General features: G+C 40.7%; 1 protein-coding gene across 1 annotated transcript in view; it reads right to left on the reverse strand.

The window, feature by feature from the left end:
- LOC142033995 (amine oxidase [flavin-containing] B-like) overlaps positions 1-25,620 on the reverse strand; it is a 55,207-nt gene that overhangs the window by 28,033 nt on the left and 1,554 nt on the right. Inside the window, exons 2-3 of the mRNA XM_075034692.1 lie at positions 7,114-7,208; positions 5,986-6,123 (exon numbers count right to left, since the gene is read on the reverse strand). Coding sequence (XP_074890793.1) covers positions 5,986-6,123; positions 7,114-7,208 — 233 coding nt within the window. The remainder of the gene's footprint in view (positions 1-5,985; positions 6,124-7,113; positions 7,209-25,620) is intronic.

A 25,620-nucleotide genomic window follows, 5' to 3' on the forward strand; every position in this document is an offset into this window, starting at 1 on the left:
GATCACTTTGCAGATTTGCTGTATGTAATCTTGCTTCTTTTAGGCTGCTGTAATACAAATATTATCCTTTTTTAATTAAAAAAGGCCTAATTACAAACTTCCTTCTTGCAATTACTGCCAGGTGGATGGCACAAAAAAGAAGGAAAGATGCCCCTTTATTTACAGGGCAGGTCCAACAAGACCAAAACAAGACCAGCCTTTCCTATACTCCTGCCAATGCCTGCTCTTCAATTCATAGTGTGGAGGATACCCTTTGTGGGAGTCTGGAAGATGCTTTCACCAACCTCAGCCTATTCAATCCTCAGACTTGCTTTTGAGGCTACCAGCGAGTGTGATTAATGACATGGCGTCTTGTGACAGGAATGCCTGCATTGCCATATATAGTAAAGAGTTAAAATAACATAGATCTGCATTCCAGTAATGATATGTGAAACTACCAAGGCCCTGCAGTAATTTAAGCATCTTTGAATTTACTTGGCTTCCTTTTCAAGACACCAGATGCCCAGCTTCTTATAGATTCAGATGTATTCTTCTGAGTTCCCCAAGTTCTTGCTTACAAACTGTCAGCAAAAAGTGGAAAAAACAAAAGATGTGATGCCATTTCGCCTCGCTTAAATTGATGGCAACGGAGACTCTCACAGACTTTTCATTCTCTGACTGCACTCTAATTAAGATACACAAAGAAAAATAAAAGCACTTTTATCTAGTCGTTCAAAAATCCATTTAAGCTGTTACACTCTCTACTACAGACTATGCCAGGAGCAGGAGATACTGCCCTTAGATTTGCAGAGAAGCAGGTCAAAAGCTTAAATAAATCATATTGCTTAGCTTCAGTGCATGTATCACTGACATCACAGAAGAAATACCACCAAATTCTGTAACTTTAGATACAGCAGTCGCTTATCCAGCTGCTAATTAAATCCCAGTACAACACGACCATCACATTTTTTATTAATGAACAAGACCACAGCAAACTGCATTTTAATAAGCACAATAGTGCTGAAAATGAATGACACCCAAGAGGGCTGTAAAATTTTTTTCTGCAGATCTATTGTAGATCAGTATGTAACCCAGTAACATTAGTGCAGATTTGTGGTCCTAGTTAAAAGTACTACATATATAAGACTAAATATTCACCTTCAGTGATGTGCGGCAAACAAGGTTCACATTAGCATTCTCCCCAGAGGTGTCGATTGTATATACCTGTATGAAAGCGGTGCTAAACTTGAAGAGGGCATGACATGCATTCAGACACCTCTAGCCAGTGCTGCTGACAGATGAATGAGTATGAGGAAATTCCATCCTCTTACAGGGAACTTAACTGAGGTAATGAGGTATTGGCAAGTCGCTGTCAAGAACGTGACTAGGCAGGGGATGCTTCATGTTTCACCCAGCATTTTAACCTGAAAAAGCCCTAAGGAAACAACTAGCAGGACTTATCTCAGTTATAACCACATCAGGAATGTTTCAGGTGCAACACACTGTCAAAATAGCCAGCTACCTAAGCCAGCTGTTAGCACTATCCCCAGTCTGCACTGAGACAACACAGAGACTAAAAGGAACAAGTGTTACTACCACTTTCTAGCAATGATGCTATGATCTGGGGAAATTCCAGGAAGAATTACAGCATTAGCCCATAGAAAGTTCCAGTGGAAAAAAAATCTGGAAAAAAATGACAAGGACCATCAATGGCAGTGGAGGGGGTCTACCACAGGCTAATGACTGTATTTTGAGAAACAAGCTTTGTTGGTCTAATGTAGCCAGTAAGCAGTCTTGCTGCCAGTCCGTGTTGCCAGGTTTTCATGCAAGCTCTCCATCAGCAAAAACAGGATCAGAGGATGTTCAGCTGGCACCACAGCAGGACAAAGAGTAGATCATCCTTACTGTATATGAAGGAATCAAGTTCTAAAAAGATTAATTTGGCAAACAAGTCATACAGAGAAATGTTTCTTTACATTGATTTAGGGTAGCAGAGTAAACCAGTTCCACAGTTACCTTACTTAGCAAAAGAACCTGCGTTACATTTGATAACATTGGTAAATTTGTGGTTTAAAATGCAGGAAGTTTGCATGGCTATTGGGACTGCATAAAGGAGAAGTGCAATTTGAATGAATGCAGAAAATATGTTGATGATTAAACCCTCATGATAATTGACATGTTTTCATATTTCAACACTTCTTTCCAGGGTATATGGAAAGATCCTGGACTATATGTACTTTGGCTTGTTTTTCTAAGACAAAAGCTGTCATTTTGGTGAGGAAAATAAACACCACCAGTCAAAACTTGCAAATCTACCTATCTAAGGTAGGGCCCTGAATCCTCTCTTGGGCAGCTAAGGAAAAGTCACCTTATTTTAAGAAGTGTTTTACATCTGCCTACGAGTCCAATGGGAGGACTGTTAGGAGATGATGACTTCTCAGATAGTTCTGCTTTTGCTTCTTAAATCTGGATTTATGAAGGTAACTTCAGGTATGCTATTGAAAAGCAATGGTGTTCAGGCAGTAATTTGCCTACCAAATACTACTTGCAGAGCTATACTAATTTTCTCACTAAGACTGTTGTACCGGTATTTACACAAACGAAAAGAACATACTAATCTCCTTTCAAAGACCATGAAAAAGGCTGCTTAACAAGTGGAGGGAAAGAAAAAAATGTAGGGCAAGAAATATAATTTTGAATTTCTGTGAAGATATCACACACAATACAAGTGAGACCAAAAATATTCTCACAATAGAACCTGACATTAAAAAAGATTAAAGGGGAAAAACCCCACACAACCCAATCAAGTTTGTAATGCCTAATTAGCAGAGACCCACCCAGAGATCAACAAAAAGCATTCTTTTCATTTTGTAGTACAAAGAAGCTGCATATATTACTTGTATTAAAAAGCCTCTAAAATGAATTTAATTAACGATGAAAGGCTTGATTTTGCCTTTGGGTATATGTAAAAACAGCAGCTGATTTTACAAGATGCACTGTGATGCCTGATTGTGTAGCGAGAGAAGAATTAAAACCTTTAGGTTTCATTGCCTCTCTGGGTTCACAGAATTTTGTGGTCCAGAATTTAATTATATGTGACCACAGTCACAAAACTTGGGTCAGCATGTGAATTCAAATTCATACAGGGGCGACAGACGTGTGTATATTTTGGAATGTGGTTTGCAAGCTATGACTTCAGAGTACCGCTTAGATTTCAGGGAGCACACAGGAGCATTGTGCACTTGCAGGGAAAGCATGGGCAAGCCACATGGCTGAAAGTGAGACACCTGTAAAGAACGTATTACAGATACATGAAATGCAAAAGGCTGAAGATTATTACACTGATTTGGCCACACAACAATGCATATGTCTACTATATAGTGTTCATGTTCCAATCATTTAACTGTGAGTAATTCTTCAACTATGTTAATGCTTTTCCACAGTTGTACACACACAGAAGCAAAAAGGAAATAAAAGGTGTAAAATGAATGAAATTAGGAGATTCAAAGGAGTTGCTATATATCTGTGGATTATCTCCTCTTGAAATATATATCGGTGACTCTGGAATATCTCCTCTCTTAACCTCCAGCTTGGCTACCAGGGAGTCCTGGCACACATTTCTTTCCCTCCTCTCTTCAGGAGCTCTCCTACAGGCAGCCACATTGGGAGCCTGAGCCTACACACTGTCTGAAAGCAACCTGCAGGCTCTTAGCATGCCTTGGGAGCACCTCAGCCAGCAGGTGGGATCTCTTTCCCCTCAGAGACTTTCAACACTTGACTGGGAATGGCCCCAAGCAACAGACCTAACTATGAGGCAGACACTGCTCCAAGGCCACGGTGGAGTAGGAACCTCCAAGGGTCCCTTCCAGGGCAGCTTTTTCAATGGCTCTGCGTAAGGCATAGTGCCAATCTCACACATGCCTGCCAGCACTCAGAGAGAGCCACTTGCCTGCATCATATTGCCATGGATGATTCATCCCTCTGGCATATACAAGGGCATAACCTGTCATCTATGAGCATCTCTCAGCAGGTCTTAGCACAGGCACATGAGTGCTGGAGCAAGCCCAGGCCCTCAGCCTTCCTCACAGCTTCCCCAGGATCTGTTTGCACAGATGCAGGCATTAACCAAAGTAGCAAGCGCCCCGTATCTGCAGGCTTGGATGGCTTGAATGCCTCCAGAGGCAGAGTGGCTTCCCCCACCTCTGGACTTGCGGATACGAGTCATGCTACTGTATAGATTCCCTGGAATTGTGTCCTAATGCCTTAGTGTCCAATTCAAGGCCCTTTCTATGACCAACTTACAGACAAAGCCAAGGCATGCCGCTCTCTGCCAGCCTGGGATACATCACTGAATGTCAGCAAGTCCTATCAGTGCTGGTGGAGAGTAAAGCTGAGAGCCTTGACTCACACCAGCACTCACCATCCTGGGCTAAAAGGTACCCAGAGACAACAATAAAAGGCTATGTGCAACCTCTGGCAACTCATGCAATAGAACACTTGTGGTCAAGGGGAAGACAGACTGCCCTTGTCAAGAGCCCAAACTTCTACTTTTGTGCCATTCTCTGTTCTCCTCACTCTAAAACCCTGTTGGAAAAAAAAAAAAAAAAAAAAAAAAAAAGGCTGTTTCAACCAGCATAGTCATATCCCCCCACAAGCTGGTTCCTAGACATCCTAAAAGAAAATGGGGTCTGGCTTACCAAACAAGCAGCCATGCTTGACTGGCTGCTGACAATAAATCAGGACCACATCTGCTTCAGTTTTGGCTTCAGTGACTTCTGGCAGCATTTCGGAATGCCCCTGTGCTAGGACAGCAAGGTTGTCCTGAGAGCTGGTCATCCTGACTGGCCATGTCAATTGTCTTCTACCATTAAGGTCAATTGTCTTCTACCATTAAGGTTTCCCTTCATGGCATGACCTCCTATTGCTATCGAGGAGACTCTGAAGGCTAAATAGTGTAAACAAGCAGAAAATTTAGCTTTGAGGATGATGCCAGAGGCACACGAAACAGAACAGTGTGGATGTAGCCATCAGTTCTACCACAGCAGATGTAATTGTGGACAATCACCATAGCAAATCACTTTGAGAACATACTTCTTTTTAATAACAACTGAGTGGAAAAAATATTGGAAACATGACAGAACACCTTTTCTCTGTTCCTGTTCTTAAATCTGTCCATGTTTTCTTTAACCTTTGATCAAACATCAACTACTATCTGACGAATGTTTTGCTAGTCATTGCACAATGGCTTTTCATACGCATATAATGAAACTCAACATTAATTTCCTCAGGACTAACACAGAAAGTTTCCCTTCTGTGGGAGTGCAACACTGCTCTGTATCAGGAAAGGAGAAAGGATGCTCTTTTGGAGAAAGCATAGTACTAATACTGAGAATATGTGGGCTTTTTAACAGCTTTGCCATAGCTGTCCTGTTTCAGATTGTGAACAGATCATTTAGATCTGTCTCCACAAGAACATTTGATTCCCAGGGCCATTTGCAATTACTATTACAATGCCTTTACTACTCTGCATGTTAGTTTCCCCATCAGCAAAACCAGACTTAACCTCTCACATTTGTTTCAGTGAGGATAATAATTGTCACTGGTTTAGGAAGCCCATCCTGAGAAATTTTCAGCCTGATTGAAGGTACTTCTAGGACTTCTGAAAGGGGCTTTCAGACACCTTAGGCAGTATATATGAGAGCTAACCTGTACAGAAGAGTCAACAGTTGCACTGTTCATAAACAATGAAGCCTTTTGAGAGCTTTTAACTAAGAGGTCAGACCTGAATCAAGGCATCAGTTAACAGGATGCATCTACAGTGTACACATGTAGATGTGCATGCATACAGTAATTTGTATGAATTCTTCATTACTAACATACTTATTTTTCTCCGAGAAACTCAGGTAGTTAAACAGGTATACTCCACTGTAGCATGGATGGAAAACAATGATAAAGGAGATCACTACAACTTGTCTGTTTAGAGCAGCATGCTTGAGAGCATCTTACCTTGACATGGTGTATCAGGTGCTCAACTTCATTCACTTTATACGTCTCTATTCCTAACTCTTTAGATAACCGCAGGAGACGATTTTGTGTTGGCCCCACGTAAGCTCCTCCAAGGTCCACATATTTAACTTGCTTATTCTAGTTTATCACACACAACACACAAAAGGAAAAAAAAAAGGATTGAAAAAAGATAAGCCTTTTGTAAATAGCACACAAGTTAAAAGAGCAATCCAGAGGAATTCTTTAAATGAAACACTCAGAGAACATTTTGGCCAAGATTCCTCTCCCCATGGAAAACTTCAGTTCTTTGGTAGGGTTCTGGCGTGGCGATTACCAAGATACGTTATACCAAGATATTTAGCTAATGAGTTCATAACCAGCTTAGCTGGCCTGTTGTTACATTACAGCCTTAAACACCAGAGGAAAGAGCCTGACAGGCAAAGAGAGGACAGAGTCAGAGATATCTGTGCGGTTCTTGCTCAGTCAGGCATCTTGCCAATGACTAGTTCAACACAGACTGTACTAGGAAGTATCACAGGTAAGATTTTCTAATGAGCAGAGTGGGAGGGGGTCTCCCAGGTCAAGGTAGAGCAGAAGGTAGAGGAGTGATGGGAGACATGCCGGTTCTAGTTCCTAGCCACCTCCACCATTACTTTAGTCTCCATCACTCCTCACGGGGCTTGTTAGGATTCAGCTCAAGGATCTTCACGGCATTGTTGGCCTTATGGGTATTTTTTCATAGATATTTCTCCAGTGTCTCTCCCCAGGAAATTATTCTGAAACTTAGCTAATCATGTTCTCCTTCCCAGAGGAAAGGACTGATGACTCCAGAGCCTGCAGATCACATGGAAATATTCTGTCCCCACCATTATGGCAGTCTATCCCTACTCTTCCTGGTACAATATCTGGAAATTTCCCACCTGTTAGTGCTCTAGAAATTTTCCCTTAAGTAGGTCCTCTAGCAGGAAAGATAAATAAATACATTTATGTACGCTATTCATGTAGTATATGTATACTATTCATATATATATACATACACCATACTTGTGTATAATTATACATATGCATATACTATAGTATATACTATATGTATGTATATGTAGTATAAATGGGTTTGGAGATAATTACCCTTACAGTGAAAGTTCTTCCACCAACCCTGTCATTGGCTTCCAGCAACACCACATTCAAGCCTGACTCAGTCAGCAGTTTGGCAGCTGAAAGACCTAAAAGATAAAAACAGTTACAAGAATACTTCTGTATACGGACCCCATGGCTTTTGTGACTTGATATGTAAACACTCCTAGCTATCTGTCCAAATCCTGAATTTTTCATTCAAACACTTTGCCAGGGGGGCAAGGTGGAATTAAAAAGAAAAACAATAATCATGAAATGACACTGAAGCCACATATTAGAACAGTTTGTAGTCAAATTTTACATGTGCTGAGCACCTTTTGCACCACATGCTCAGCTCTTCTGATGCATAAGGCAGCACTTCTAATGACAGTCAGTCAGCGAGGCAGAGAAATTGGGAAGGACAGCCTTTTGTTTTCTAACATCAGCACGCCATCTTTTATAACCCCAACAAAAAAAGGAAGAGGTGAATTTTTATTACAACTGTCCTAAATTGTAAAAGTTTTCCTGAAGCTTGTTGTACGTGTCTGCTTTCCAGCTTGGAATATTCTGAAGTACATTAGCAAAGTTCCCACACAGTCAGGTCACAGGTTTCTTCTTCTGAAGAACACAGGGTCTGACTCAGAAGAGACAGAATGTGCGCTTGTGTGCGGCAAAAAGAAGAAAAAATATGAGTAAGTCTATCCAAAAACATCGTTTCTTTTCTCACTGTCATGGTTTAACTGCTGCAGGCAACTAAGCACCACGCAGCCACTCACTCACTCCTCCCCCTACCTGGTTGGAGGGGGAGGAGAATTGGGAAAAAAAGTAAAACTCATGGGTTGAGATAAGAACAGTTTAATAACTGAAATAAAATATAATAATAATAATAATGAAAAGGGAGATAACAAAAAAAAAAGAGAAATAAAACCCAAGAAAGACAAGTGATACACAATGCAATTGCTCACCACTTGCTGACCAATGCCCAGTCAGTCCTCGAGCAGCAAACCACCCCCCTGCCCAACTCCCCCCAGTTTATATACTGGGCATGATGTCATATGGTATGGAATATCCCTTTGGCTAGTTCGGGTCAGCTGTCCTGGCTGTGCTCCCTTCTTGTGTCCCTCCTTGCTGGCTGGGCATGAGAAGCTGAAAAACCCTTGACTTGGGATACGCTCTGCTTAGTAACAACTAAAACATCAGCGTGTTATCAACATTATTCTCATACTAAATGCAAAACACAACACTGTACCAGCTACTAGGAAGAAAATTAACTCTATCCCAGCTGAAACCAGGACACTCATCCATTCTCTTCACAAACTTTTATTTCAATCTTGTAATTCCTGAAGCAGAGACACCAAGGGATGGAACAATGGGAATACAGAAGAGAACATCTCATTTTAGCTCTGATGCCATAAATCCTCATAATTGCAGAGGAAAATATTAGTGTCACACCCTGCAGCAAGTGTGCCAAGCCGCTATGGGAACGAAGGGAACTAGAAAGGGTGCACAACATGGAGGGAATACAGCCTGCAACCTCTCAACTTCTCAAGACCATCTCTGCCTTTTACTTCAGCACACAAACTGAGCTTTGTATAAGCTGAGGTTCTTACTTTGGCCACATGTGAGTGAATTTCTAGTGGGATGACAAGAATTATATTCTAGAGGGTTACATCATCCTCTTGAACCGATAGGATGTGTTGAATACAGTTCAGCACAGGCCAAGCTAGAAGCCACACTCATACATCATAATTTAGCTACCTTTTCTGGCTCTCTGCATTGTCACCATCAGAAGGCAATCAATTTCCTCTCTGTGTTCTAGTACATGTAGTTTTTGAGGAGTCATCATCGAAACAGATTGTTCCAAGCATAAGGCAGCCATGGAAGAAATGGCAAAAGCACTGGCAGGAAAAACAGATGGCCAAAGCTAGCATGGCAGGACTGAATGAAATGATAATGAAGAAAGTATAGCAGCCCTGGATAGAGAAAGAATATTAATGAGAGCTACTAAAGGTGCTACAGGACATCCTGGTCATCAACTAGTGGCTTGGGAGTAGGAGAACCAGGTCCTGTTCCTAGCACTGCAGTGAATCTGCTGCACTGTGCTGGTTAAACCACTTTAAGCTCTTTGTTTCCCCATCTGTAAAAAAAGACAGGATGGTGTAGACCTATCTATCTGAAGCATTTGACATTTTCTGAAGAAAAGCAGCAGACATTTCCATTAAAAGATTGTACTGTCCTGCTTTTATATCTAGCTTCATGGGCCTATTTATCTTGGATTTTCACATGTTAGTGAGAAAACCAGTAATGACACTGATAAAGGTCTTTCCATAGTTCCTTATTGAGGAAATTATATTGAAAAAAACAGCTGGCTGGATCAGCGTCCTTGACTACACTCACAAATATTTGAAGATACCAAGGAAGAACAAAATACAGAAAACAGTGATGGTATGCAAACCTGGACCACTCCTTCAAACAACTTGTAAAAAGAGATTGGCTCCTGAAGGAAAAATAGGCAACAAAACTCCTAAATAAATATAGCTTACCAGTTAAAGAAAAAAAAATAAATGTTGCTCCTCAAAAAAGACAGTTGGGAGAGGATCAATAGTAGTTAATAATTTAAAGAACGAATACATAATCTGAAGGCTGTTGTCACTGCAGGTTTCTGTTGGCTTATCATGCCAACAGGTATTGACTAATCAATTAATAATATTCAGTTACCAACACTTATTAAGGTTTATGACTTTTGACTTTCTTTATTAAAATCTAATGAATAAACATTTCAGTACAGCTGGGAACAAAGGCAGTTTATTCCCAAGAGCTGAACAGACAGAGAAGCTTGTGGAAGGATAGCTCTCTAGACTCAATTGAACTGCAGCCGATTTGTGGTGGTCAGCTCAGATACCACCTCCTTGTTTCCTTATGCACCTTTCATCCACCCTATTGCACCTACCTACTATTTACTCCCTACTGTTTATTTTGGGGCAGGTGCCACAGGAGGGTCAGATGGCACAGCGAAGACTGGGTCTCATAGCACACACAGTACAGGGTAAGGCAAGACTGCTGTCACAGATACCGCACTACAGTGCAATATTGACAGTTGGGAACGTTGCTATTTTTGGTATCTCACACATTTGGAATCATGGTACTGCTACATCACCCCCCCACCTGTTACCTGGAGCTGGACCCAAGACCCCAAATGGGCTCTTGGACTGTTAATGTAACAGCAAAAAGACTGGGTGCTGTGGAAGGACAGCTCCCAACCAAAGTGATACAAGGACAGACAAGGGGCCAGGAACAGCAACAAAAACATATTAAAATGGAAATGAATACTAGCACATGAATATTGGGGCACGAGGTTGAGGTTTGCTTTTCAGAAACTAAAAATTGCTGCAGGAAACTCCTACAAACCACTCTTCTGGGCAAGAGTCAGAGTGGCCTCTCCGTCCTTAATACTCCAATTGCTGCAAACAGAGCACGCACAAAGCATTTGAAGCAAAGCCTGGAAAAACCTATCATACATGATGCAAGATCTCCTCTTGAGAAGTTTAACCCTTCACAAGTTTCAAGGTAAGCCTCTGGCTTACCTCTCACTCTCTTGCACATCACTAACAAAAGGCAAATCTTTAATATTGCCCCCACTCCTCACAAGTGAGGCAAACAGCCACATTCAAACGTAAAGCTCATCCAAAAATGTGACTGATGATATTATTACTCCCATTTCATTCACAATGTTTTGTCACCCAGTGTTACTTTCCCCTCCTCCCCAGAAGCATTTCAACAGCATCATATCTGAATTGCAACATAAGGGCTCAGCCACTTTTGCCACCACTTTGCAGAGGACAGTAACTGGGTTCAGTTTCCATTGCAGGTCAGCTTTCTTCAAGGGACAACAGACAGCCGTATCTATATGGCAGAACACATACAGTTAAGCAGCCCCACCTGCAGTTCTGCTCAGAGAATTGATAGGCAGGCAATTAATGCAAACAACAAAGAAGCAAAGATGATCGGTCTCATTTGAAGCCCCAGACTGAAAATACCATTGTGCTTAGAGGATGTTTAACTGGGCAAGCCTTCATCCGTTACCGTAGCAACCCAGTACCCAACCGCAGCCACTCAGAGATACTGGTGAGAGATTGCCACCCCCAGAATTTTATAATGCAAGTTCAAGCCATCAAAATTGTTTCTCCGTCATACAGCACTCTGCATTCAGACGGATCTTACTCAAATGTAATCATGACAATAATTATTTCATCGTCAGGTCCAACTTATTTCTTTCCTGTTTGATATCTCTGTACCTACTAAACATCTTAAATTGCACCATTTGATTAAACAGCTTTAGTATAATCTCACTTCCTAACATTAACAGCTTTCTTTTAATTAAGAGAACAACTAATTCAGGTGGAGTTTTTTTGTTTGTTTGTTTGTTTTTAAGAGAAAATCTTAAATTTCTGTGCTAGGGCAGAATCCAAACTCGCATTTGGATTGACAAATGTGACAAGAGTCACATTTTTCATCTGACCCCCATGTATTATGCACTACAATGAAGCCTTACAATCAAACACATCTGGCTATCTAAAAACCATTTTAAAGTAAATTTTTAAAAAACTGTTTGAAATTTTGTAACACCAGTCTGATTCTGCTTGGAATCAGCAAATTTACTGAAATATCTTTTTAACCTTAGCATTTCCACAAAAATTTCACCAGAAAGGACATGATTGGAAGTTGGACCTTTGATACGTCTCTAAATAATACTTGTGTCTTCTTCCATTTAGGTTTGGGGTTTGTTGGTTTTTTTTTTTCCATAGGGTACTTCTGTCATTCTCTGGATGGTTAGACAACCAATACACAACAGCAAGCCTATCAGCAAGATTATAGTTCTCACTCACGCTACACCCAATTCCCTTGCAGTGTACGAGGGACAGGGCGGGTAATTTGGAGGGGGGTGGATTATAAAGCTGTAAATAAAGTTTATTTCTGAAGGCATTCCTGCAGTTCTTGATGTACTTTCTCTATTATTCACTACTTTACCATGTTCCCCCACATTTATTATCTCTCTTCTAAGAGCAAAAATAAATAATCTCTTCTCTTATATAAGTAATTATAAAAATAATCTAAAAATTCTGAATTTTAATTCATGTAGGGAGCAAAGAAAGCCTCTAAGCCACTGGCATTCATTTAATAGCTTCAAAGATGGCTGTAAAAAAATTGTTTACTTTATAACCTTAACAATGTCTCTCTCCAACTAAAATTGTAAGCTGAGCAGGAAGAAAGGCTGCCATCATACTTGTGCTGTACTCATTTGCAGGTCTTACTGCAGAACTTGCATGTCTCACACCTGGAATTCCTCAGAATCATGAGATTTGCTGATATTTCTCCTTCCTCCTCTTTATTTATTTATTTAGACACCAAAGATATGTTTACAAAGTACTGCCCAAGGGAGTTTTAACATTTGTAACACATGCCAGACACTTGGGCTCTGCGTACAAACATGGGCTGTACACATAGATTAGAAACACCCAACAGTTAAAAAGAGGCAAGGAGCTGATTTCTACCTTTGTTGTGCCTTCACAACTTGGATATACATGCGGAACAAGCTCTACACTGGCTCGGTTAACTGCTGAGAGCGTCCCCCTTGACATCATGTGTTTGAGCAGGGGCTAACACCTGGTTTTCCCAGCATATTTGCAGATGCAGCAGCTGCACTGCAAGTCATCCTCCAGGCAGCCAGCTGAAAGCTCAAGCCTGCCTGCATGAGAAGTGGCTGCCGTAACATACCTTGTAAATAAAGCCCAAACTGATGTGTTTCTTGGGGATTTTTTTCCTTGCTCTCAACCTGTTCAGCCACATCTAAATCGCTGTCTGCAGAGATGTCAGGTAACACATGCTCCTTTACGCAGAGCCAGTGGGCAGAGCAGCGTGCAGCACTGGAGTCTGAGCCTGAGCACCTCGATGGGGTCCAGGGCAGTAAACAAGCACAGCATGAGGCTCAGCATGAGGATCTGTCACAAAATGCACCTTGGAAATGGCATAATACTTAGCCTGCACAACAAACACAGTCCTCTGCCCTGGTGTTGAGAAATTGTGGGATGTAAAAAAGTTTCACAAGACTGATAGCAAGAAAAGGAAACACAACATAATTGATTCTAGATAAACAAATAAGAGTTGAGTTCAGGGTCAGTAAGGTAAATGAACTCAAATATTTCTTAACGTAAGTATTCAGAAATATTAGTCAGACCACCTTTGTCCATGGACATTTAACATCTTGAAGCTGTTATTTATGAATCTCAGTATTTGTATTCTTCTTCTTGATCTTGAGTCTAAGTCTCATTTTGACCAGAGGGGCCAGGAATTTAATTTTTTTGCTTAATGAAAGTGATGAGTCTCACAAAAATCACGAAACCTGAAGTAGCCGTAATGTTTAAGAAAAAACAGCAAGTCCATCAAAATCTATGAAAAGTTATAGAAGCTGGTATTGCTGTGAGATCACACAGGAAACACAACTTTCCTCACTATTAGAAGTCTTCATACAGTAACCCTTGCCTACCATCTCTGATGCTGAGAAATATGTAGAAAACGCATACAGCAAATAAATGAGTTTGGCCAAAACTGCTGCACTGTACCCAGTGAAAGAAAATCCATCTGTCTTAACACTGCAGAAGAACTTTTGAGGAGAACTCCTTTGTTAGTGGTCAACACAGTTGCAGTGCTCGATCTAGGGCAATAGGAAGAAATAAAGAGGAATATGCCCCAAGCAGTTGAGGTAAATTGTTGAGGAAGCAGAAAAACACTCCTTTGACCAGGAATACCCTCTGGGTACGTTCCTAGCATCTAAAAATTAGATCAGTTAATGGAAGAATCCCGTTTGCTGTTGCTTAGACCTAATTACTCTAAACTTCAAATAAAACCCCTCCTTGTTTATACTCAGAGTTCTCTGACCTCCTTTTAAGATATGTCACAAAAACATCCTGTTATTTCAGTGCCATTAGCGTAATACAGTTCGCATGCTACTGCGATACTGAAGAGATGGAGGGCAGAACCAGAGAAAAGGCATGTTCTTATCTGCAGCTAAGCAGCCATTTTGCACCAGTGGGTTTTCTCCTTCCAGCCTTCCACAGTTTCTTTATTGCATTACTGTGTTAGAAACTGCAATTTAATAGCATTGGTTTTGTTTGTGTTGACTGCTCTAATGAACACAATTCGATTACTGCTCTGCCACTAAGAGATTGAACCTGGCGCCGGTCACCTTTACCTCTGTCACTCATCATTAGCCAGCTAAAATGTTTTAATTGAAATAATGGCTTGAGACAATAATGCCTGTAAGGCATTATAGATAAGTATTGTAAGCAAAATAAAAAACAAAACAACAACAAAATCCAAAACCAACATTGGCCCCAGGTCTGGGTGAGTTAGGGTGATACAGGCATTTTTTGTAACTTTCCTCACATTATAGAAAGGTCAAGGGATTTTGCTCTCGTGAAGAATACTACCCCTTTATAAATTCAAGGGACATGCTCAGAATGTAATGGGAGCACTACAACAGAGACAGCTAAGATCACACTGCCTGAAACTCAGTTCACATCAGGCTGACACACTGCTATCAAAATTGGTGAGCATAAACAGTCAGATTTCCTGCTTCATTGCTCTCTTAGTCCTCTGCAAGACAAGGTACACAGCATCCAGATTGCTCCAAGAGTTGTCTAGGTGACAATACTTCTGAAAAGCAAAGGGCTACAAGGAGAACAAGATACTGTAACTTGACAATACCTTTTATAAACTTAGTCCCTCACCTACATCCACATGCTTTCATGGTGAAGATAACATTTTTAACTTCTCTAATTTGGGCCACCTTTACAAAAGTACTTTAGATACCTGACTCAGTCTCATGGAAGAAAGATACAAAAATTATAGTTCAGAACCTAAAAACATGGTAGAGCTGTGTCTCTGTAAATTGTCGCTTTGTTATTCTCAATGCCTTACCTTCATGTGCTGAACAGTACAGTGAAAGTATCAAAGCAACTCTTTTTTGATGCAAGCATTTTGACCATGGGGGAAGATACACTCTCTCTTCCTAAGCTGTATCACTGTGCGGCAATGAATGCCATTAAAATGAATATCACTCACCTACAACATTAGAGAACTTAAAAAATAATAAAATAATAAAATTACAGTTTCTGAAACCCCAAGGAGCAGAAAAAGACATTATCAACCTGCCTATCTGCTTAAAATTTACATTTACTTAAAATATTTGTACAAAGAACATAACATGTCTGCCTAGAATACTGCACTCTACGAGCAAATATAATTTATTTCTGTTAGCATTTCATTGTCTAGCCGAGGCAATGAGTTTTTCTGTCTGAGCACTGGTTCTGTAACCTCGTCACTGAGGTCAGTACGAGCGTCCCTACAAGTTAATGAGACTTTACATGAGCATAAACTCTAGTCCCAACTTTCTGTGACCTCTTCTCCCTGGCAGTGCTCCTAGACGACTCATCCATGGCGCTGGAAGCAGTATTTATTAAGCAGAGTTCTTAAAAACAACATTAAAAACATTCAGTCTACATTTGTCCCAGGCATTGCACCTGGTTAAGTGATACAGAGCCTGTCCAGTTACGAATGAGATAAGCAAACTGGTGGTGCCTTAAGCTCAAGCCCTGCCAAACACAGCATGAAGACAGCTTGTCACATTTGGATGGAAACCCAGTGTCTTCAGTGTGGTGGTGCCCAGGCTCAAGCGCTGAAGCCACAGATGTTCTGCCCTTGCCCAGGGCTTCCCTTTAGTTTCCATTGCATTTTTACATTTGAAGTTTCCAATGAAAATTTAGATTGACAAAACTGGACACTCCAGCATTTCAGAGGATGAGTATTTGTAGTATCAATCATTTACTCAGTAGTCTGTTCATTTCATTGTCATCTCTTACACATGGAGTGGTACACCCATTCAATGCCCACCTCACACTTCAAAAGGAAGAATCAGAAATCTGTTTCTAGGCTCCAGTCAGGTAAAAAAGAGTCCCAAACACATTCTGCATGTCCTTGTTATGGCCCCAGGATATAACAAAGAGTTAAAGTTAATTGCATCATCATTATTATTATTATTATTATTATCTGTACTGCAGTATTATCTCACACTCTCAATCCCAGATCTCCTTTGGCTTAGGTCATCCCTTTCTGCTAGTTTACAACCTAGGCTGCCTCAAAACACAACAGACAGAGCGAAGAAATAAAGGAGACAGAACTGAAAGACAAGATAGCACTACAACAAACATACCATAGCATTGGAACAAACAAAGCTGAGCACAATGAACTGGCTGAGACATATATGGGTAGTTTACTAAAAGCATCCTTTTAGGCATTACTATTATGAAGAGATATACAAGCAAATAAAATGCCAGCCAGATTTACTCTGCAGAAAAGTTTTGCCTTCCATACACAGCAATGAGGGGAAAAAAAGACTAAGTTACATCTAGCAAATTTTGCAAAATTATGCAACAGTTGCCTCAGAAGAGAAATGCTTACCTGTTTTGCCAACTCTTGCATGTTCTCAAGCAAAGAATTCACTTTTTTTTAGTCCCCTAGGAAAAGTAAATGCTCAAAATACATGATCAAATAAAAGATGTGAACTTAAAAAATAAACAGAGGCTATCTTGACAATAAAGAGTAACATGTAATTTCCCAGATTTCTCAATATCTGATGACTCACACGCATCCATCTAGAGAAGGTCACTTCTCATGGCAGCTAGCAAAACCCCCAGCAAAGCCCCCATGCCCTCATTCTATGGCTATCCATTTCGTTTCATGTTTTCCTTGATCTTCCGCTAACTATTTTCACCCCGTTGCACCTAAGAATTATGGATTTATATTGAGCATGTCTTGGTGTCACTTTCAAATATCCACCAAGCCATGCCCCAGTGACTCTCTGGAAACTCCTATCATCATCATAGCACACGTATACAAGTTGGTAAGTGTACACACACATGCACACACAGGGTAGATACTACTAGGGTGTAAAGCTTACAAGGATTTGTGAACATTCTGGCTAGATACTACTAGGTTGTAAAGCTTAAAAGGATTTGTGAACATTCTATCTATCTGAACAACTGAAAAATGAAGATGAACCCCTCCACTTTCCAGCATCCTGTATAATCACTTCACATTGCAGCCAGCTCTTTGATATCCCAAAAAGACCATTTCTTGATGGCCAGCTCATGCTGAACGATTCCCTGGCTGAGATACCAAAGACTGAGTACATACACATCATCCAGAGAAGTCCAAAAGGGAACTACAGAATGGTAAGACTTTAAAGTGACTGTCTTCCCTCCATCTCTAAGTGCAGGAAGGAGAAAGTTTGAGCCAAACAGCTCATAAAAACATCAGTGTTATGAAAGAAAAAATGCTACCATTAGATTTGTATCATTCTGATATAGTGCATGGGGGATAAAAGTGAAGGAAGCATAGAGGAAAAGAGAAGTATCTAAAGTGTAAAATAAAAGAATTTACACTCTTCCCTTTCTTCATTTGTGCTCACTATTTAGCATAACTCAATGATTCAGCCTCTGGCCAAGTGTCATAGTTTAATCCCAGCCAGCAACTAAGCACCATGCAGCCGCTCGCTCACTCCTCCCACCACCCGCCCCAAGTAGGATGGGGGACAGAAGGAAAAAAAGTAAACTCAGGGATTGAGATAAAGACAGTTTAATAAGTTTAACAGGACAGAAAGGAAGAAAATAATAATAATGATAATAATAATAAAATGATGATGATAATAATAAAATTATAATAATAAAAGGAAGATAATAATAATAATAAATTATAATAATAACAGAATTGGAATATACAAAACAAGTGATACACAATGCAATTGCTCACCACTCACCAAATAATGCCCAGTTAGTCCCAGAGCAGCAATCTGCTCCCCCCTGGCCAACTCCCCACAGTTTATATACTGGGCATAACGTCTTATGGTATGGAATATTTCTTTGGCCAGTTTGGGTCAACTGCCCTGGCTGCGTCCCCTCCCAACTTCTTGTGTCCCTCCAGCTTCCTTGCTGGCTGGGCATGAGAAACTGAAAAAATCCTTGACTTAGTATAAATACTACTTAGCAACAACTAAAAACATCAGTGTGTTATCAACATTATTCTCATACTAAATGCAAAACATAACACTATACCAGCTACTAGAAAGAAAATTAACGCTATCCCAGCTGAAACCAGGACACCAAGCTAGCCTCATTAAAAAAATCAACTCATATTGGAACAAAACAGGTGTCTTGCTCCAGTATTTAGTGCATTCAAACACAGATCTATCACTCAAGCAAACAGAATGCAAGTTTAGATGCAAGCTATCCAGGTCATCACAACGCTTAGTATGAACCAGCTGTTTGATCCGCTGTTGCCATATGCAGTCAACTAAACAGACTGCATTCAATGTTTTATATACAAATTATACCATCAAGATAAAGACCAGCTGGCTGGGAGGCAGGAGGCTACAAAGGCATCTTTACTCCCTACCCCACTCACTCCCAGCTGAGTTATATGGTGGAAACTGAAAAATGTGATGAAGTTGAATAGTACAAAGTAATATTTGTAAGATGAACAGCTTTCAAATTAATTAAAACTTCATGGAACTCTTTAACCACCTGAAACATGAAGTGCCAGTGGTCACCACCATAACCTAATGCTTGTAACTGCAAGATGCCAGAGGCTCTAATGAACCACAGCCACTCTTCAGCGTTAAGCCAGTGTTAAAAATTAGCACATCTATGATGTATTTTGCCATATACACCAGTTACCAGAAGTAGCTCACAAGGTCTCAAACTTTCTAGACTGAACTACCCTTTCTTCCAGGGATGGTCTGCACTTTGTGTTCCCCTATCCTGTCCCCTGCACTGCCTTCTTCTACACAAAAAAACACAGGCCCCCTACAAAAATCCTGATGCCAATCATTTCCTTGAGCAGCTCCCTGCTCTTCATCCATGACTGCTACTGCTCCTGATGGTATCAAGAGCCCATCCCTCCTTACACTAAGTCCATGGCAGCTGAGTCCCGTGGGGCTGTGGGTGGTGTGGGGACAGCAGCCCCACATACTTGCTAGGGAGGTGGGAACATCGGTCTGGCAATGGGAGCAGCACAAAGAAGGACAGGGGAGAGAAAAACAGATAGGAGAGAAGAAAAAGATGGGTTGAGTTCCCTTGGGCAGCTTTGTCCCTGAAAATATTTCACTCTCTTTCTCCTTGGAAGCCCGTTCTTCCCATAAATATTATCACTGTTTCTTGACTAAGTCAATGCAACTCCTCTGTGGCTTGACAGGCACTTTCCAGCATCTCTTTTTTTGCTAACTTACCCAGAACTCAGGGTCTCCACAACTGAGATATTGATGCCCATTCCTCTTTCTGTTCCCTTACAGCACTCCAGCCCCAAATACTGGTCATAACAATGGTTTGTGGAGCAAATACAGTTTCTAAGGGACTCACACAGACATTATTTTTAAGCAAGCTGTTTGAACAGAAAATTGACAGGACAGAAAAAGTTGTGCAAAATACAAGTGCATGGGTGGGCTATTTAAAAGACTGCTAGACATTCATGGTTTAAATACCAATGTGCTGCAGTGCACTCTCATTGACCACTGAAATCAGAAAAAAAAAACCCAAAAAAACAACTTTAAACAATTATCATACAACATTAAAAAATTATAAACCTTAGACACAAATCAGTCCGTAAGGAAATAAAGCTAGTCAATTAGACAAACGATCACATTTTGACAAACCATTTCACAAGGCAGCAAGAACCTTAATATCTGCCATAAGTTTACAAGGATGAAATAGGTTACCAGCCCAGAAGGAAAAACATGTTAAGTTAAAAAATGGCTATATAAAAATTAAATTATTGAAATGGCAATGAGATGAATGGAATTTCCTCAAGAAACTCAAGCCCAGCTGAAGCTCTGGAGTCCTCAGCACAGGAAAGACATGGACCTATTGGAGCAGGTCCAGAGGAGGGCCACAAAAACAGTCAGAGGGATGGAACTCCTCTCCTATAAAAAAAAGCCAGCCTGGAGGAGAGAATACTCCAGGGAGACCTTATTGCAGCCTTTCAGTACTTAAAGGGGGCTTATATGAAAGACAGGGACAAACTTTTTAGCAGGGCCTGTAGCGACAGGACAAGGGATAACAGTTTTAAACTAAAAGAGGCTAGATTTAGACTAGATACAAGGAAGAAATATTTTACAATGAGGGTGGTGAGGCACTGGAACAGGTTGCCCAGAGAGGTGGTAGATGCGCCATCCCTGGAAAGGTTCAAGGTCAGATAGGATGGGGCTCTGAGCAACCCAGTCTAGTTGAAGATGTCCCTGTTCATTGCAGGGGGGGTTGGCACTATATGACCTTTAAAGATCCCTTCCAACCCAAACCATTCTATGACTCTATGATTCTGTAATTCTATGAATGATGACTGATTTCAGAAACATAACTGAGAGCTTTGTAAATGCATCGAGACACATCCTCTGTAAAGGAAAAACAAAGGAAAGTCCTCAATCCACTATGGCATTGCTCAGCAAACTTTTATAACCATACTGAACTTCACCATTGTATCAGTGCACTCTGTGAAGTAGCTTCTACAGAACCAAGACAAAACACAAAGGCAAGCAACCCCTGTTCTGGGAAGCGGCAGTGAGACAATATGGCTTTTTATCTTTAAATAACAGAACTACTTAACTACAGTTGTCAGTTGTGCTATAGAGAAAGAAACTGCACCAGTGGGCAATGTGCCAAAATTACCCAGATTGTTTACATACAGAATAGTAACCTCTGAAGAAGAAAAGCCTTCTCAATTGACTAAATTATGCATAAGACCTAATTCATTGTCATTAGCTGCTGTGTAAAATATGTAAATATATAACAAACTCTCTGCTGGTTTATGATACTACAAGCAGTGCTCAAAGTTTACCTCTGGGACTATCAGGGCTATGTAAGCCTGCACTGCTCAGGCTGCCTACTTAGCCAATACACGCATGCTTACTTAGCTTTTTGCCACAGTTCTCCACCTTTTGATATGACAACCTCCACTCAGCAGTTGTCCTTAAGTCCTCGCGTACTCCTGAGATCACGTTAGACAGCCTGAACGCTCCCAGGGTGGAGGCAGAGCAGTGGGCTGCTCCTCATAGCCTCCGGGACTGCAGGCACCAGCGTTTGACCCAGACTCTTATCACTGTGGCAACTGACATCTTGCTGTTTGCTGGAGACTGACAAGTATGGTCACTCACTACAGGGGTGTAAGCATGCTGAATTATGTGTCTTTAAAACTACTCCTGTCCTTGATGGTGCCAAGGAGTAAAACGAGCAAATCAAAATTCATGAGTACACAGAATATGATCTTTTGGCAACCTCTTGATGCTACAAGAAAATTAAAGAAAGAAAAAAGGTAGGTAAGGAGAAGACAGAGGGTAGAGACAGAGGATGCAGGTGCACATCTGTGGTCAGGATGACCAAGTAAATTACTTTTGACTGTGTCTTCATGGAAAAAGAGCACAAATTGAAATACTTGCTCTTTCCATGTTACTACCTTTGATCTGCAAAACGAAAAGTATCCCAAGACAGCAAGTTTGCAGTGTCTATGTTAGCAAATAGTGCAGAACAGCATAAGATCTGCAGAGTAAAACAGTCATATCCTGAATACCCAGTATCCATACTATATGCATGAAAGGGGCTTTATTTCAGACTAGCTCTTGTGTGGTCCTACAGGCTGAACATCCCATTAGGGGTTGGAGCTCAAAAGGTGAGCTCCTAGACCATGTCTTCCTATTTGATCTCCTGCAAAAAGGAATCCAGTGCATATGCTCTGAGCCTGCTCTGTGGTGTACACCATACAGCAGTAAGTAGGGTCAGTCAGGAGGTTTGCTCAAGGTACACACTTGATCCAAACCAATACACTAATGCAGATGAATACCTACCACCACCTGCAGTGTGATAAGGTTCTAGCCAAGTGCTAGACTAGACTCTGACAAATCTAACAAACTCAAAGCACCACTGCAGGTGCTTATCCAAGTAAACAATGCACTCAACTTTCTTGTGAAGAATGTTCAGCCTCTCCTGTGTCTAACCTTGTTTGTAAAAAAAATACACAATTCAGCAGTACATATAAGAAAATCCTGTGGACTTTGCAGTTTGTAACCCCGACATCAACTCCTACACACAAACTTGGGTTCTTCACCAGTTATTTCCATAATAGCTACCCAGGAGTCCCTTGCCCAAAGTTTTGCCATCCTAACTCCCCTTTTTTGCCCCTTCCAGGGTGGTTTTCACCTCTTGCTGAACAGACTTAAATAACTTTCCCTAATACCACCCTTTCATAATGGTTAAATAAGCTAACGGAAAAGCTTTCCTTAATGATCCATTGCTTTGAGCCTTGGGAGATGAGATGGCTCCTGCAGGTGGACTGGAAAGCTTCTTATCAAATCAACTTTCAGACCAATTAGGAGGTATCACTCAGTGAATTACAATTGCTGTCCCTGCTGCCTAGGCTACCAAACTATTTCACAACATTACAAAGCTGCTTTCTGTCCTGTTTACTGTGTATTGCCAAGGTTTTTTTGTGAAAAATCTGGAAGTCAAATGGCAGGCTCCACCTAGCTGCCTCATACTCCTTTGCAGTAGCCATGAGAGTAGCTGAATATAAACGGAAGAACCCCCTGATGGCAGATACAGAGACAGACAACTGAAAATATGAACGAAGAGCTTCATCATGTCAAATGACAGGGAAACGTCCTGGATCCCCATTGCCTGAGGGCATCCTGGAAAGGGTGGTATCCCTCAGAGAGAATCACAGTCCTCCCATGGATGGATCCATTCCATTTCATCATGTACAGCTATTTCATCCATGCCTATGTTTTGTTTTGGTCTGGGATTTTTTACTCTTCAAATGGGCATCTAGTATAGGACTGCTAGACTAGTAATGTTCTCCAAAAATAGTGTCTCATTTGGCAAACTATCTTTTCAAAGGAGGAGTATTATGACACTGTAAGTTACTACCACAGAGCAAAAAAGAAACAAGTAACTAGTGGAGGTTATGCATCTCATGTATACTTGTCTTACTACATGTCCCGGTTTTGTTTTGAAAAACAATTTTGCTCTCTGCTTCAGTCTATTTTAAAACAGATTGAACACCTTCAGATAATAACCCCCAAAACACCTGATTTTGGGGTGTTTGGATTTGGGGTTTGGGTTTTTTTGAGTAATTTGAAATTGGCCCACAGATGCAGTGAGAGCTATTGTAATTATACAGCATATTAGATCACCATGCAAATACAAAGCAAGGCTTAAGAAGGAGAGTACAGAGCACAGTAGCATCTCAGTAACACAAGAATAGGTATCTAAATATTTTAAAAACCTAACATTTCAACAGAAATATTTTATCTTACAGTAGATTTTGGTTCTACACTTACAGGAACATGACAGGTTGCTTGTGAACAGGAAAACACTAAGCATACTCCAAATAACATTCACCACAATTAAGAAAAGTCTCCACCTTTCAGGGAAGAAAAAAAAAATAAAAAAATCAATTCACCTCACTTTGATTGTAAAATCTGTGCACCAGAAATTTAAGAGAAGCATTGTCTTAAGTAGGACTGGCATAACATTAGGATAAAATCTGATAACTTTTTTCGAAAACAAAAAAATGGAAAGAGGTCCGCATGGCAAAAGCAGAGACAGGAAGGCACTTCTGAAAACACGTGGAGGAAGTTTTTAAACAAAACCTCTGAACAGATTCCACGATTTGATTTTAAGAAAACTTCTGTCATCGGTGTCTTAAGAAGATAAGCAAGTTTGATGACACAACCTCATAGTTTTCTCATAGTCATTTCCATCCTTGTGCTTGAGGAGCCCTTCAAAGAAAAAGAGATGGCTCTGAGCAAACAGAAGAACCTGTGACGACACAAGTTCCAGCTCTGTGAGGACTTTTTATGTTTCTGATCTAAATATTATTTAGTACCAGGCACACTACATACAGTGTGTGGCTAAGCGTTTTCATATATGCATTTTTAAGTTGAGAAGTTTTCTTTTAAAATATTCCTTTTTAACCTACACCATTCACAAAAATTTCAAGGACTTCAGCAGAAGTTTTACCCATAAACCAGAATCTAGTCCTTAGTAAATCCTCCTGCTCTTCAAAGGTCTTCGCTGTCATCAACTGTATTGAGATGATCTGAAATCTTCAGAGAAGCCACAGACCATTTTTTTTAAGACTTGAAAGAAATTAATGAAGACTAATTTTGAGTAGATTTTCATTACATAATACTTAAATTAGCCAGTTCTTTAGTTTTATTCTTTGCTTTTCAACAAACGTGTAATAAAGGACACTGAAAATGATTCAGCAAAGAAAGTGGTATCTTCAGATAAAACATCAGCCCTTCAGAGAAGAACAGTGACTGTCAGGGTTCTGAAGGCCTCTGCACTGCTATTCCATTATCAGGTTTTTTACTCTTTAAATTTTAGACCCTGCTAATTAAATGTGAATAAAAAGATGGGCAGAACTGCTGCCCAAAAGAGTCAGAGCACTGGAAATGGACAGCTTGCATTAACCTAAATAAATAAATAGAGAGGAGATAGCTGAGTGGCATCTCTGTAACACGTTTGTTCACATCCTCACATGGGCACAGCAACTCTTTGTTTCTTCTGTGATTACCTGCTTTGCTTACAGCTGTAGCAGCTAACTCAAGCACACGTGAAGGTTACAAGAGCTTTCTGCTGTTCTACAGCTGTGCACCGACTGATGCCTTCCTCACCTAAAGGCAGTAACAGTAGAGTCTCAGTCAGCTGTGCCTCAGGCGGCTCAAATACAGTGACTTTCTGAAGGAATGCACATCAAATCTGGAGGAATAACAAACCTGCTCTCCAAGGAGTGACTCATTTTAAAAATCATATACTTCATTCTTCAGTAGACAGGAGAAGAGATCTCTGCAGCAGTTTGGCACATCAGTAGGAGTTTTCAATCAGAGCAAGGAGATACAAAACCATAGTTTCATCACCTGGCTGCAAGGTCAATGATTTACAGAGAAGTGTGTGGGCAGAAGACAGAGCTGAAGCAGGAGTGGTACACAGTAGATGAAGGAAAGTGGCTGAAAAGAGGTGCTTAGTCATTAGTAATTTTTGTGCACATGTATTTTTCCAGCCTCTGTGTGAAGACAGGAGAAAAGTTGCTACAGCACGAAACCAGAGTGCTTTAGTGAAGATTTGGTGTAAAAGGAAGCAAGGAGAAAACTGGTTCCTTACACCCCCCCGCCACTTGCTGCTGTCTGCAGGTAGCAAAGAGCGATGTACACAATTTAACATGGCATAGCACTGCTTCTCTGTTCTGACTGCTCTTTCAGAAAAAGATATGTGGGCTGTGCAGGCCTGCCATGAAAATATTTCCATGGCAACCATGAAAAACAAGGGTATATTAAAAGCTGTTACACTAACTCTCACTCCAACTCATTCAACAGAGGGAACCTGTAGCACTACTGCTGTATAAAAACAGGCCACTGGAAAT

The sequence above is a fragment of the Buteo buteo genome, chromosome 8 (assembly GCF_964188355.1).
Source record: "Buteo buteo chromosome 8, bButBut1.hap1.1, whole genome shotgun sequence".
NCBI classification, from domain to species: Eukaryota; Metazoa; Chordata; class Aves; order Accipitriformes; family Accipitridae; genus Buteo; species Buteo buteo.